Here is a 14,639-nt window from a genome sequence, read left to right as displayed (position 1 = left end):
TCCTTTTCCTTTGGAACATTTGCTGGTGCTGCCTTTTGTTCTGGGTTTCCTTGTTGGAACTCTTCACCTTGAGCTGTGTTCCACCAGCTATTGATTACCTTCTATTACGGACCTGGAATCCTTCCACCATCTTCCAGCCAGCAACATCGGATTCACCGTCAGGGTTTGTAACGCCGAAATGCTTTTTCCCTGTTAGGGGGTTGGCTCCATGGGGTCCCTTCTGCCGGGCTTGTTAATCAACCAGGCAAGGTGGCCCTTATCTAGTTACTAAGGAAGGGAAGAAGCGTGGAACTAGAAGACGCAAGAAGAAAGGTGAGTGGGAAGAGGAATCACCTGAAGACACAGGTGAGGAAGCAGAATTGCCATTGTCACCTGAGACTTGCACACTCATGATTTAGAGACTATTAGAGGTATACGCTCTCCAGCCTCAATCTGCAACATCCCAGTTTGATAACAACTTGTATCAGTCTGGTTCCATCTATCCACCCATTAAGCACCACAAAAATAAAGTGTAGGGATAGTACTCTAGATCAATATAGAGGCATGCCAAACAATCTCCTATTACAAAACTGGCTAGAACAAACTCCACCATCACCAAATCATTATGGCATGATATTGTGCAATTTATGATTAATTGTGGCACACCACTTGCAACTTGAGTGAATGTAAATTGCTGCAGTTGCCCACTGAAATTGTTTAGGTACCCATGTATCGAAAACCCAAGGCACAATGAGCATTGGTTATTAATATACCACTTCAATGAGGATTGTCAATACTTACTTTGCTAACATTGATGGCATTGGCCCTGGATAGGACGATTTCTGGGGTATCGGGCATCACATGGATTGTCCTCTTGTCATGCTCCCAGGCTTCTTTATACTTCCACTGTTGAAAACAAAGCAATAGAACATGGTATTGACTGGCATTCCAACGCTAAACCCCAAAGCATCAATCAGTGAAATAGAATGTTCATATTGTATTATTATTATTATGCCAATAGTAGTGTCTGCATTTTTATTGATATTACATACATCACTGATTTGATCAGCGTTGGTCTTGGCGAGGACAATGGCTGGCGGGTCAACGATGCTTGTGAATTTCATGCTGTCTGGTCGCTGGCGGTACAAGTGGTCATTCAGTATCTCCTGAGCTTTCTTCACTTTGTTCACCTCAAGTGATCCAATGGGAACCCAGCCACATCCTTTGATCCATTCCATGTCAGACTTGTAGATTGCCTGAAATTACAAATTAAGATGTTGTACCCGAATCAGTAAACAGTGCAGTTTGCCTATAAACATTGGCATATTATGCTATTACAAAGTTCTCTGCCCATGAAGAAGCATGCAGAGGAAAATGGCAAGTTACCCGCCGCTCCATCTACAGTGACGTGCCAGGATTAAAAAAGGACCGCTGCAGTAATTTATGATACTGTAATCTCTGTGATCTATTGTAATCTACTGTAATCTCAGTACTGACCTGATCTCTAAGGCACATTACTATTGATGAGTTGCTAGTCAATGTGCAGGATACATTTTGGCAGGAAATGCCATCTTGCAACAAAATTGTTCATAGAAAGCACCACATGGTTTACAAGAACAAATTACTCACCTCTCAGTAATGCTCTTTCTGATGGATGTTCCTGCCATGTATCCTCATCTTTGATATCCCTATCCCAGTGCATCTATTCTTCAGAAATGTGTCTGCCACCAGGGGGCGAAGCTCAGCTCCTCATCGGTTCCGTCCGATAACTTTATGCGCCCACACAAGATATGACGTCGGGCCGGCATATGTAGTGGCACAGCACCCCATGAGCTCAGTTCCACCCTTTTTCCCTAGCACTCTGAGGCCGAGAGACAGTATAACCAATGTTGTAATAGCTTCCCGCAAGAGGGGCATGTAGGGAGAGCGATGAGGAATCTGTGTCAGGAACATCCATCAGAAAGAACAGTACACAGAGGTAAGTAATTTGTTCTTCTAATGGATTCTTTCCTGCCACAGATTCCTCATCCTTGATAAACTCTCAAAGCAGTATGTAAGTCTGGAGGAGGGAGGAACCAAGGACACCACCTAAACCAGAAAATTCTGGAGGACTGCCCTACCAAAATGGAAATCCTGGCCCGCAAAGGCAGCCAAGCAGTAATGTTTAGTGAACGTGTGCAAAGATGCTCACGTAGCTAGAATGAGCTCTGAGACCCAAGGGAACATTACAAATTGAAGTATTCACTGCATTGATCTCAACCTCAACAGGATTCCTCTATCTTTAAGGATTTTCTCAACCTATGAGACTCAGTGAATTGAACCAAGAATTCCAAACCAATAAAGATCCCAAATCAACAAGGATATAATCCAACTTACAAACAAAAGCTAGTGTATCTAACCAAGGATTTTTCTAAAAGGATAAAAGAATAAATCTTAGTGAAAACAACTCAAGATTTCACAGGACTTTGCCAAAGGATACAGAATTTACTTTGCTTTAACAAATATTCACTTTATTTTGGACACAAATGTGCAAATTTTTGGTTAGAATTGCAAGTGGCTTATGACACTCCTTCCAACCCATGGCAATCCTACGTTTAGCAAGCACATAAGCCAGATCTTTCAATTTATCGACATGTCTAAGTTTACGCGCTCTGGGATATCCCCCCAGTAAGCAGGCCCAGGCTGAATCCACTATGAGCGTAACTCCCTTTTCTGCCAGCTTCTGCGCCACTTCACCCCAATAGCTTGCGATTACTGGGCACGCCCAAAACATGTGTATCATGTCTGCATTCTCCTCGTCACACTTGGGGCACGCCTGGCGTCCAACATCCCGAAATTTGGATATTCTCAAAGGGGTCAGGTGTGCCCTGTGCGTTATATAAAGCTGTATTTGTTTAAACCTGGCGTTTCTCGATACTTTTTTATGATACCCGAGGGCTCGCTCCCACAACCCATCTGCCATCGGGGCCCCCATCTCCGTTTCCCATTCCAGTCTCAAGTGCTCTAAATCGCTCCCAACCTTCGTCATCAACATCTCGTACAACCTAGAGACCTCATGCCCGCCCTCCGGTGTGTCATATAGTATCTCCACCGTGGCATCCGGTTCATCGGCCAGGGTAGTTTCGGGCCACCTATTCCGGATCTCCTGCACTATCCTGTGATATGTCATATATTGACCCCTGTGCAGTCCGAACCCTGCCTCTAAATCTTCGAATTCCAAGATGGTCCCATCCTGCCAAATATCTCCCATGGTGACCAACCCCACTGACTCCCAGTATGTCCGAATGGTTGCTCTGAGCTGCCCATCTCCCTTCGCCAGTGCGACCAATGGGAACTGCAACACACACGGCAAAGGGTTGCCCATCATCCGGCAGGCCCGTTTCCACATGTTCCGTCCCAAAGCTAGCATACTAGGCCGCTCCCTCATGTATGCATTAGCCACCCAGATCACCTCTCGCAAGTAAAAAGGGGAGCAATCCCTCCCAAACAGCCTGTGTTCAGGGGTCTCGTCATCAGAGAGCCACCTGGACACATATTGTAGCTGCGCTGCCACATAATATGCCTCAAAGTTCGGCAGCTTGATTCCGCCCTTATCATAGAAGTTCTGCAGCTTCCACAGTGCGACTCTGTTGCGCATGCCGTGCCACAGGAATTCTCTGCAAACACTATGTAGCCTCACAAAAAACTTCTTAGGAATCATGTAGGGGATGTTGTTAAAATAATGCAAAAGCCTGGGCAGCACTACCATTTTAAGCATAGCTCCTCGGCCCATCATCGCTAGTTGCAATCTTTCCCAGAACCTCATACATTTCTCGATCTTCCCCACGGCAAGTTCAGTGTTATGCTTGTGCTCTTCCGCGGTCGTGTGATACACATCAATTCCCAAGTATGTAAAGGATCTCGTCGCCCACGGGATCTGCAACACTGGCAACCTCTCCACTGGAGTCCCCACATAGCCCCCCAGCGGAAATAGGGTGGATTTCTGAGGGTTTACCGCTATACCGGACAACCAGGCATACCTCCCCATCACCTCTAAGACATACTGCAAATTTTCTTCTGGGTATCTTAGGTATAACAGCATATCATCTGCATACAGGGATATAAGGTGACACTCTCCTCCCACATCGATGCCGACCGGGTCATATTGCTGCCGGAGGTAAATCGCTAAGGGCTCCAGGGCCAGGATGTACAACATTGGGGACCAGGGACACCCCTGCCTAGTGCCCCTGCCCAACTGCCATCTCTCTGACACCACCGCACCCGTACAGACCCTGGCTAGTGGTGCACTGTATAACATCTCGGCCCACCTAACATAACCAGGTCCCATCCCGTATCCTCTCAGAGCCGCTAGCAGCCAAGGCCACCGAACAGAGTCGAACGCCTTAACCGCGTCCAATGCCACTATCGCTGCTTCGCCGTCCTCACCACCACCCCACTCGACCACCCTGTGGAGGCGCCTGTGGTTGTGAGTGATGTTCCTATTAGGGACATAGCCCGTCTGGTCAGGGTGGATCAACTTGCCGATCACTCTACGCATTCTAGTAGCCAGGACAGCTGTCAGGATCTTACTGTCTTGGTTCAGCATCGACAGGGGCCTGTAGGAGCCACAATCATGTCCCGGTTTATTTGGCTTAGGGAGTGGTATTATAATCGCCTCCCTAAGTGACTCCGGCAACCGTCCCATCTCGTACGCTTCATTGAGCATTTCCAGCATGGGCGGGAGCACTTCCTCTGCATAAACTTTATAAAATTCACTGGGGAACCCATCTGCCCCTGGGGCCTTACTAGTGGCCAACTGTCTCACAATCTCCTTCAGCTCTTCCAGGGTGATCGGAGCATCTAGCTCCTCCCGCTCCTCATCGCTGACCTTGGGCAAGCCTACATCTTCCAGCACTTCGTCTATCTCCTCCTGGCTGCCCCCCTCGCAATCTTCGTATAAGACCTTATAGTATTCCACGAATGCCCTGTTCACGCCTTCTTGGGTGTCTGCCTCCTCCCCCTTTACATTGGTTACCAATCTGATCGGGGTTCATGGGGTCTCACTCTTGTACAGCCAAGCTAAGAGTCGGCCCGTTTTATCTCCCCCCGCATGCAGTCTCTCAATATACTTTCTATAGTTCAAATTACAGAGCCTGTCCCAATGTTCCGCACACTCCTGTTGCAATTTGGAGACCGCCTCCGTATCCATCCCACCACCTTTCAACTCATCCTCCAGCGCAGTCTCAGCTCTATGCAAATCCGCCAGGACTCCCCCCATCAATCCCTTAGACTTCGCAATGGCGATCCCCCGCATTACGACCTTAAAGGCCTCCCATAAGGTGCCAGCCGACTTAACGATCCCTTTATTTACCCCAAAATAGGCAGTTATCTCTTCCCTAATATCCTCTCTGAAGGCGGGGTCTTTGAGCGCCTCCGCCCTTAGGCGCCATGTTGGTATACGCGCTTGTGGGGAATACAATTGCCATCTCATGACCAGGGGCGAGTGGTCAGAGAGGACCCTCGCCCTGTAGTCTATATGGTCGCACTCCGCGACTATGTCTGGCGTAGTGAAGAAGTAATCAAGCCTCGTGTGCAGTAGATGCGGAGCCGAATAGTGCGAGTATTGTCTCGCGCTCGGGTGTTTCGCTCTCCACACATCCACTAGGCCAAAATCCGCCAGCAGCGTCTGCAATACCTTAGCCGCCGGACTGGGCTTAGCCATCTTGTCATCCGACCTATCCTCCCTGGGGTTCAACACGCAATTAAAGTCACCACCCCATATCACCGTTCCCCCCATCCCAACACTGAGCTTGGTGCACAGCGTCCTGAAATATGTCGCCGTTTCCTGGTTAGGCGCGTATGTGTTTACAATGCACACTACTTTGTTCTCTACCAGCCCCCTCACCATAACCAACCTCCCATCCTCCTCCACAACCTCCTCAATTAGCTTGAATGGGACGTGTGGCGCCACCCACACCAGCACTCCTCTAGCATAGGCGGAGTACGTTGATCCTACCACTGTTCCCTTCCACTTCCTCCCTACCAGCTCCAGTTTCTCTCGCTTTAAATGTGTCTCCTGTAGTAGGGCTACGTCTATCTTCTGCCTCTTAAGATACAACATGACTTTATTTCGCTTGAGATAACTGTTCAGCCCCCTAACGTTCCACGTTAATATCCTGAGGTCTCCCATGGCCTATCAGTAGTTTCCTCCCCCCATCCGAGGCAATCCTCCCCACTTTGCGAACACCCACTCCCGGTTTCACCCCCAGGCTCAAACAAAAACTAAAACTCCCCCCCAAACCCCTACCCCCAACAACTGCCCAGCTCCATCCCTGGATCTCAGGCATCCCTGTGTTCGGTCCTCCTTGGAATACCCAAATAGAGAACCCGACAGGGTGTCACCCCACTACCAGTGACTAAACTAAACACAAAAAGGGGGTGTAAAGGGTGGCTTCAGGCGGCTCCTCAACTTCGCCGCGCAAGGACCACGTTTCATAACCCCTGACGCGCGCATGTTCTCAAGCGAGTTCGATGACTATAATCTAGTCCCAATGTTCATGACCCGACCGGGCCTACAGTGTTACTTATCTCGTTCTTTATTTTCCACCGGCCGTCTGAACATCTGACTCCTGAGGGCAGTTTCGTGCATCCAACCACTCCATAGCATCCTCCGGGGTAACAAAGAACAGAAGCTTGCTCTGAAAGAAAACCTTCAGTTTGGCCGGATAGAGCAACATGTATTTGAGCCCCGCTTCCCGCAATCTCCTCTTCACTGTTCCAAAGTTCATGCGACTGCGCTGTACCTGCAGGGTGTAATCGGGATAGGCCGTTATATTCACCGCTCCTCGTTGTATTGTGCCTCCCTTGCGGAAGTGTTCAAGGATCCTTTCTCGGTCCCGGTAGTTTAGGATCTTAGCTATCACTGGCCTGGGCGGGTTTCCCGGTGGTGGCTTCCTAGTTAAGGCCCTGTGCACTCTCTCAACCGCAAAACCCTGCGACAGGGTACCTCCTTTGATCTCCTGCAGTAGCATGTTTTCGATAAATTCCGTTGGATTGTGGCCCTCAGCTCCCTCCGGCAGGCCCACGATACGGATGTTGTTCCTCAGGGCGCGCCCTTCTGCTTCCTCCGCCCTACTCTCCAAGTTGCCCACGCGTTGCACCAGGGCATGGAGTTCACGCTTGTGCACAGCGCAGTCCGCCGCGGTAGGGCCCAATTCTTTCTCCAAAGTCTCCGTGCGCTCTGCCAGGGTACGCACGTCCTGCCTCAGGAGGTTCACGTCCTCCTGCACTGCCCCAACCTGGAGTTCCATTGCGGTCTTCAGTTCAGCCACAGCGAGCTGGAGCTTGGTCTCCCAGGTCGCTTTCAGATCTGCGATCGCAGCGAGGACCTCGTGGTTCGCACCCCCGGCGGCCATTTCCTTGGCTTGCGTTTTGTCTTTGGCTTTGGCTCCGTCTGGGCCGGGAGGCGTTTTAGCGTATTCGTCGAGCGTGTGCTGTTTGGTCTTCGCTCTCAGGGGCTTGTTAGACATGTCTTCCGTCCTTCTATCCCCGCTCGGATCTGGGGCGGGGTATCACAGTGCGCTCTGCAGGTGCCCCTATCGTTATCACCACTTCTCCGGCACAAAGTTCCTCTGTCCTCCGGCTCCCCCGGCTATCTTGTCTATCACCTATCCAAGCCAGGTCGTGTCTCACCCGCTGAGGCGCACTTTAGGCCACAAAGGGCCCGGGGCACAGTTACCGGTCACACCGCACGCTCCGGTTAGTATCTTCGGTCAGGCCCTGCTCCCGTCCCAGGTCCACGCCGTCGGCCTCGCAGGACTGGGTGCCCTTTATGACCTCGATGCACCCGCGTCATGCACCTACACCACCACCACGCTCCAGTGTGACCGTCAGGCACCCAGATCAAGCACCCCTTTGTTCTTTCGTTCGGCGGCGGCGGCCATTTTCTCGTTCATCGCACTCTCGCCTCCAGATCTTCTTTTAGCTTTTTGTTGCGCTCTCACTGTGCAGGCCCGTATCAAAACGTATCCATACGTTCACCTGAGTTTCATGTACGCAGTCATATCAGTCTCAGCCAAATTTCATCGGTCCTTGCACTGTTTTTAGTCGGATAATGTGCGGATCTACGGGAGCCCCCGTGCAGACACGTCCTTTCACATGGCTTCCTAGCCATGCCCCCCCACTTTTGTTTGAATATTTATTTAACTTCGAGAAGCGCAACAGGAGGGCCTTTTCTCTTCTAAGTTTGCCAAGCCCAGGTCAGCCTCTGTGGCATCCCTCTACTGCAGCATCTCCACCATTACCATTGTTTATCATTGTAATAATTTCCACTTAGAGCGCCAACACTGTTTCAAAGGCTGAACCCTCCTTTCTCCACTTTTTCATTGTAGCCTGAGACCATTTTATGCCCCGGTCCGACCCTGGTCTCTGGCCATTCTGTGCTGAACAAGGAAAGCCTCCCTCCCACCGGTGACGAGTAATGAAGCCCGTTGGTGAGATTTGGCACCATGGGGTGTGGAAGGGACAGTGTTCGCTGCAACACATCCCCGCTGGGTAGCCCTTCCTCTACCTCTTGGGAAGCATCCGCCCTAGCACCTTCCCGGGCAGTTTATCCACGGCCCCTCTGGGCAAAGGCGGGAAATGGGGGAAAAAAACCTGCCCTGAGAAGAGGACAGCATGGAAGGCTGCTGGACATCAAGCCCTAAAGACCTAGCAGTCGCCTTAGACAACTGGACCTTCTGGAGGGCGTCATCAGCCTTAGCTCCAAAATGGTTCTGTCCATTGAAAAGCATATCTTACAGCCTTGTCTGAACATCAGCCGCAAAACCTAATGTCTGCAGCCAAGAATGGCACCTAACCACAGTGCTAGTGGCCATGGACCTGCCCACACAGTCCGACCTATCCAGTCCAGATTGTAGCATCTGTTGTGCTGCCTCCCTGCTGTCCGATACCAAGGACAGAAACCCATCCCTCATCTCTCACTCTGGGACGTACTACGCCGCATTGGCTGCTGATGACCAGAGGCCAAAGGAGTATTTTGCCATGGCACAAGAGGGGATCACAGCCCACAGTGCTGGACTGCCTGACACAAATACCTTCTTGCCCCACGCGTCAAACCTCATACTCTCCCTGTCTGGTGGAAGGGACAGAAAGGTAGAGGTCTTCAGGCAAACTGTTGCAGCCTGAACAACCAGGCTTTCAGGTGAAGCATGGGCGGAAAGGAAAGCTGCGTCCGACAGAGCGTGATGGTGCTTCCGCGACAGGTCCCAGTCAACTGCGGAAACAGATGCAGGTGTTTACCACACTTAACGGGGCCTCCACCGCCACATTAAAAGACAGGGCGTTTCCTTCTTTGGGGCATCGTCCAGAATGTTACAGAGTTCGTTTTGAACTCTGGACCTGGACAGAGCAGAAATTCCCAGAGTATGGGCCACATTGGCCATCAGGTGCTGGAATGTGGCCTGAGGCTTACCTGGGGTGGGAGCTGGTAAAATATCTAACTCAGGGGAAGTGTCTGTGCCTCTGGCTCCTTGCAGGTCCTCTGCCAGGTCCAGCACATCCTCACCTCCCTCATAAAAATGTTTGGGAAGTCTTTTGCCTCCCTAGAACCCATGGGTTGAAGCCCAGAAGGGTCATAGATGTCATGCATCTTAGACATAAAGGCGTCCCTGGGGAGTGGGACATATTCCTGCGGAGCCGCAGAGTCCTTCACGCTGATCGGCGCCGACATTGAAGTTGACACTGTGGCTGCTACTGCCCCAGTGCAGGTCCTGGCTCCGTCGAGAGACCTCACGCTCCTTCTGGACCAGGCCCAAGCCTTTTGGTATGCGGGAGTTGTATTCTGAGGATACCTACCAGTCGCGAAAGACACAGTGCGCTCATCAGGCGCCAGGACCAGAGCTACGGTGCCTTGGTGAAGATGTCAAGCATCTTCAGGTGGAAGTTCTCTCATTCCTCCAGCGTGGAGGACTGGGTTGGAAAAGGCACTTGTGCCGGCGACTTAGCGGAACCCTTAAATTGGTGGCTCTTTTTCTTTGAGGGGGAAGTAGAGTGATGGTGAGAGAACTCATTCAGGGAGTGTGACCTCTTCCGATGCTTCTTTTTCTTCTTCTTCTTCTCCATGTGCAGAGCTGCCCGATCTTTGGAGCGTCTATCTGTGCCGTGCAACCTCGACCGAGACTGCAGAACTTCACCCCTCGCTTTGTGGATGAACATGAAGATCTTCATCGCCCATTCTCGGAAGGCCTTCGGGTGCATGGACTGACGCTACCTGCAATCTTGGGATCGTGGTCCTCGTTCAAGCAGTACAAGCATATACAGTGTGGATGTGAGACTGACATCTGCCGGTCGCATTCCGCACATGACATGGTGTTTTAAAAAATAAGAAGCTCAACAAGCGTGTTCCCGATTAGCGAACAGAGTGTGCTTATATATACTGGCCCTGACGTCATACCCGGTGTGGGCGTGTAGAGGCATTGGACAGAACTGACGCAGAGCCTCGCTGTGCCCCCTTGTGGCAGAAAACATTTCCGGAGAGCAAGTTCGCTGGGATAGGGATATCATAGATGTGGAATCCAGGGAAGGAAAGAATCCATTCACTTGATGGTCAACATTTAGTTTCCAGAATAAAGCCTGATGCTGCTTAAACATGTCTCCTGAGTTCAAGCCATCCAATAGCGTGTTGCTCAGTCTGATGATTTCACACCAAAAGGAAGGGTTTACTAAATGATTTGATTAAGGGGTTTTGCATGGCACAATACTCACAAAGGGGCCAATGCACAAAGAAGGTACACAGAGTAGCTTGGACCTATTTACACCAAGCATACATTTGATTTACTTGTCCACAGTTACTCCGTGCAACTTCTTATGTGAAAACCATATCCCTCTTCAGGGGTCAGCCAAAGGTACTCACTGTGTAGTAGGCAGCTATCTGACATTGGCTCGATTTCACCAAAATCAAAGAGGTTGCGAAAGTATCCTCAGAGTAGTGGGAGAGACCAGACACATCCTTATGCCACAATGACCTTACAGGATGTGGCATTACATAGTTATTGATAACACAGTATCACCAACTACTAAAACTAGCAACGATTAGAGGCATTCCTGCTTAGAATAGGCCAGAAGTTAAAATGGTCAAATCACTGGGGGTGCACAGAAATTAATTGGGGCTACAAGCAACACTGGTAGGCACTTACTGTCTGTTACTAACCCTTATTCAATGACCTGATAGTAGAAACTATGTGTAATCCTCATGCTAAAGTCATTTCACTTACGTCGCTCTGTAGGTCGTAGGCTTTCCTAGCCTGGATGACATCGTTCTGATCGGGCAGGCATGTCCACTGGTGCAGGTAATGGCGGTAGTCAATGTCGCTGACCAGCTTCTGACAGTTCTTGGCTAGGAGGATGCCCAGCATGTCCACGGGGCTGTTGTACTTGGTCTTGGTTTTCTCAAAGTCCTTCTTGTACTCGCGGTCGCTCTGCATCCTGGCCACGTGCATGGCCCAGACAGACTTAGGATCATCCTTCAGGCTACGGAATCCCACGTGGTGGCCTCTCTGTTTTTGATAGGCCAACTTGTATTTATACTGGAAACAAAAGAACAGGTGGTTAGAATTGCTCAGACGTCAGTACACAGTGCAGAGCAGCTCAATAAGAGACTTACAATCATTGCTGGGGGCTCTATATCAGTTTCCAACATGGGAATGAATTCCATCGATTTGCATGCCTTTGATGTGATTGCCAACATTTTATATTTAAAAATAAAAGCAACTGCGGGTCATTCTACAAGAGTAATTTCATGAGGGGTTTGAGGAGAGAATGTCTAGGCCTCATTATGCTGATGATGTTAGTGTGATACCCAGGATCAGACTGGGATACAGTAAAATGCATGCCAGTTTTTGCCAAACTGAATAGTACCGGGGGCACATTTTCATAATATTTGTGACTAAATGGTGTGTTTCAAAGGCCTTCAACATTGGTCAAAACTGCCTGCAGCACTGGGTTGTAAGTTATTTCTCTGGCCCACATTAGCCCACAAAAGCAGCCCACAGTGGCCCAAAGAGGCCCTTTGGGCGCTACCCTCTATGCCAGTCTGAGACTAATGATGCCTAAATCCTACTAATTTACTGACGGCTGAAATTAGTTTCCAAACAATTGACTCAGTGATTCATAAGGAAACCCATCAAGGACAGTTGCTAGAGAGAATCATTTCATAATTGGTCATTCACCACATTGGCCCACAGGTGATGCGCGCGCTATTCATATGTTGTGATATCTTTCTTTCAGTATTACACACATTTCTCTCTTTCCCTTCGATGCATCGTGCTTCAAGGAATGAGCATCTTCAAACAGTAAAGCCTGCTGCTGACCATTTACACCTGATCAGATCACGGAGACCCTTCCTTAAGTCGCTGGCTGTTATTCCACTGCTCGTTCATTCATTCGGCCCAGATGCGGCCATAGTAGCGAGGAAGTAATATTCTATGAAGCGGTGCAATTGAACTTTACAGCCAAAATAGAAATTATGAATATGCATTTCATATACAAAGCAAGATAATAAGACTCAATTCAGTGAGAATTGACATATGGATTTGGCACAGCGACCCTGTGTTTTACCTGGATATACGTGATTTTAGTGAAAATATTTTACCTAATGGAGAAGTGACCCAATTTATTTAACCTGAAAACGAAAATTACTTTTTACCTTTCAACTTTTTTTTAACAATGCAGGGTCAGACCTCGATTAAGCCCCACCTTACTCCTCCCTACCCTAACTTATACCCTCACCCAACACCCCACCTATGAAGCACTATACATATACCACATTACCTACCATTTTCGGTCAAATAAATTCGGTCACTTCTCCTTGGGTAAAATTGTATTCGGTCATTTCTACCAATACCATTTCACCGAACAAGCTTTTGGAAATCGTTTTTACAGTGTAATTATTTTGATCTGTGTTCCAATATTGTCCCAAGTGGATGAGGGAGTAAAATTGCTCCGTGATTGTGGTTTGTAACTGTTTTCAGATATGGACTGCTCGGTCCAATGGACTGGCAAACTACGAGTTCTGCTCACGGGTGCCTTCCCGCCCACCAGGTCTGACCTGGCGGGTGTACCGCCACCCGCGAGCAGAGATGTCGGATGCAAATGGTGCAGGTGCATCTGACCTCCCCATTCCCATTAAAATCGGGATGGGGAACATTTTTTTCCGGCCCCCGCAAATGACCATTTACCGGGTCTACCGGGGCCGTAACGGCCCGGTAATTGGCCATTCGCGGGTGCTGGAAAAAAAATGATACCATGGCAGCCCTGCCTGTTATACCAGCACAGCTACCGCCGGCATTATAATGATGGCCAATCAGAACAATTACATGGTAATGGATAACCAACTTAACACTGAAAGCTAATAAGCACAATCGGTTGATAATGACAATTACCTTCAGCACCAATTACTTACATCACTTGCTATGTCCCGCGATGCCCGGGCACTCTTTATTGCAATGGCATCAGACCTTAGATCATAGCCCTTCTTCTTTGCATCTTCCCAGCCTTGCGTGTAAAGTTTCTGCCAAAAGAAAAGACATTCCGTTTAATGAGCCGCAGAGATGGATTCTCAGCCTGAGAGTACAAGATCATGATGTGCAATCCATAGATCACGCACACAATGGAACCAGTATCGGCGCTTCTGCTTGAATTCCAATGGTCAAGCTGCCAACCCCAGAGGCGCAGTTCCAGGTCCAGTCATCCCATTTGGAAAGAGGAAATGCCTCCCTCTAAATGCACTTAGCAGGACGGTCTTACCTTGCTAATGTTCACGGAGTTGGTCTTGGCCAGCAAAATCTCTGGGGTGTCAGGCATCACGTGGATCGTTCTCTTGTCTTTATCCCAAGCTTCTCTGTACAAGAACTGCAACAACATTTCAATACATTTATATATCGCGCGGGTGGAGCATCAAACATAGTACTCAAGTAAGCCTGTCAATACTACAGCCGTCACTTATGGGTCCAGCAGGAGTAGAAAAGAGATCAGGATTGGAAAAGCAATGGTCCAGATGTTGCTATTACACTTCTTTAATAGCCTCACATATGGTGCATATTCCAACAGTCTCATTGCAGGCTTAGAATATGCTCGGGCACCTCTGTGAGGCGCTACTCCCATCGTACTTAAATGAGCTAATACTCTTGTTGAATAACCTAACAGTGGTCTTGAAGTTGTGCGCCCATAGGTCTTCATTAGGTTACTTGCCCATATGTTGACATGTGTTTAGACCTTGCTTGGGTCTTTTTCAAAACTGGGCTTCTTATTTTCTTAATCTACTCCAAATGAGTTATGGGGAAATCCTAACGGACAACCTTCTTTAATGGGATGACGTTCCCTTGCTCGTGCACTGTGCTGTCTGCATTATTAAGCAGGATAGTGAGCCCCTTGGCGTTCCGCGGGCTTATACAGCGTTCACTTGCATGCCTGGCCTCTAACAGTGATCATACGATCAGCTTGCCTTGCTATTCATCTACATTCTAATGGCATTGTCTTGGAAGGGTAGCTCAGGGGCAACGTGCTCCCTTGGAAGCAAGACGACATGGAGCATCACAGGTTCGATCCCCGGGTCCGCGCTTAGAAACCTCTGGGTATTAAGCGTGTTATAAATAACCTATCATATCATGGTTGCTTGCGCTTCA

The 14,639-nt window shown here is 49.1% G+C and overlaps 1 protein-coding gene across 30 annotated transcripts in view; it reads right to left on the bottom strand.

Annotated features, from left to right (window-relative positions):
• The window catches only part of NEB (nebulin), a 359,744-nt gene that overhangs the window by 165,683 nt on the left and 179,422 nt on the right, over nt 1-14,639 (bottom strand). For all 30 annotated transcript variants that reach the window (XM_069616457.1, XM_069616464.1, XM_069616462.1 and 27 more), the window contains 5 exons: nt 13,762-13,866; nt 13,418-13,525; nt 11,232-11,543; nt 1,032-1,235; nt 781-885 (listed from right to left, as the gene is read on the bottom strand). In XM_069616457.1, coding sequence (XP_069472558.1) covers nt 781-885; nt 1,032-1,235; nt 11,232-11,543; nt 13,418-13,525; nt 13,762-13,866 — 834 coding nt within the window. The remainder of the gene's footprint in view (nt 1-780; nt 886-1,031; nt 1,236-11,231; nt 11,544-13,417; nt 13,526-13,761; nt 13,867-14,639) is intronic.

The sequence above is a fragment of the Ambystoma mexicanum genome, chromosome 9 (genome assembly GCF_040938575.1).
Source record: "Ambystoma mexicanum isolate Mex_15411 chromosome 9, UKY_AmexF1_1, whole genome shotgun sequence".
NCBI classification, from domain to species: Eukaryota; Metazoa; Chordata; class Amphibia; order Caudata; family Ambystomatidae; genus Ambystoma; species Ambystoma mexicanum.
Note: the sequence above shows the minus strand (reverse complement) of the source record. Positions and strands in the feature narration are given on the sequence as shown.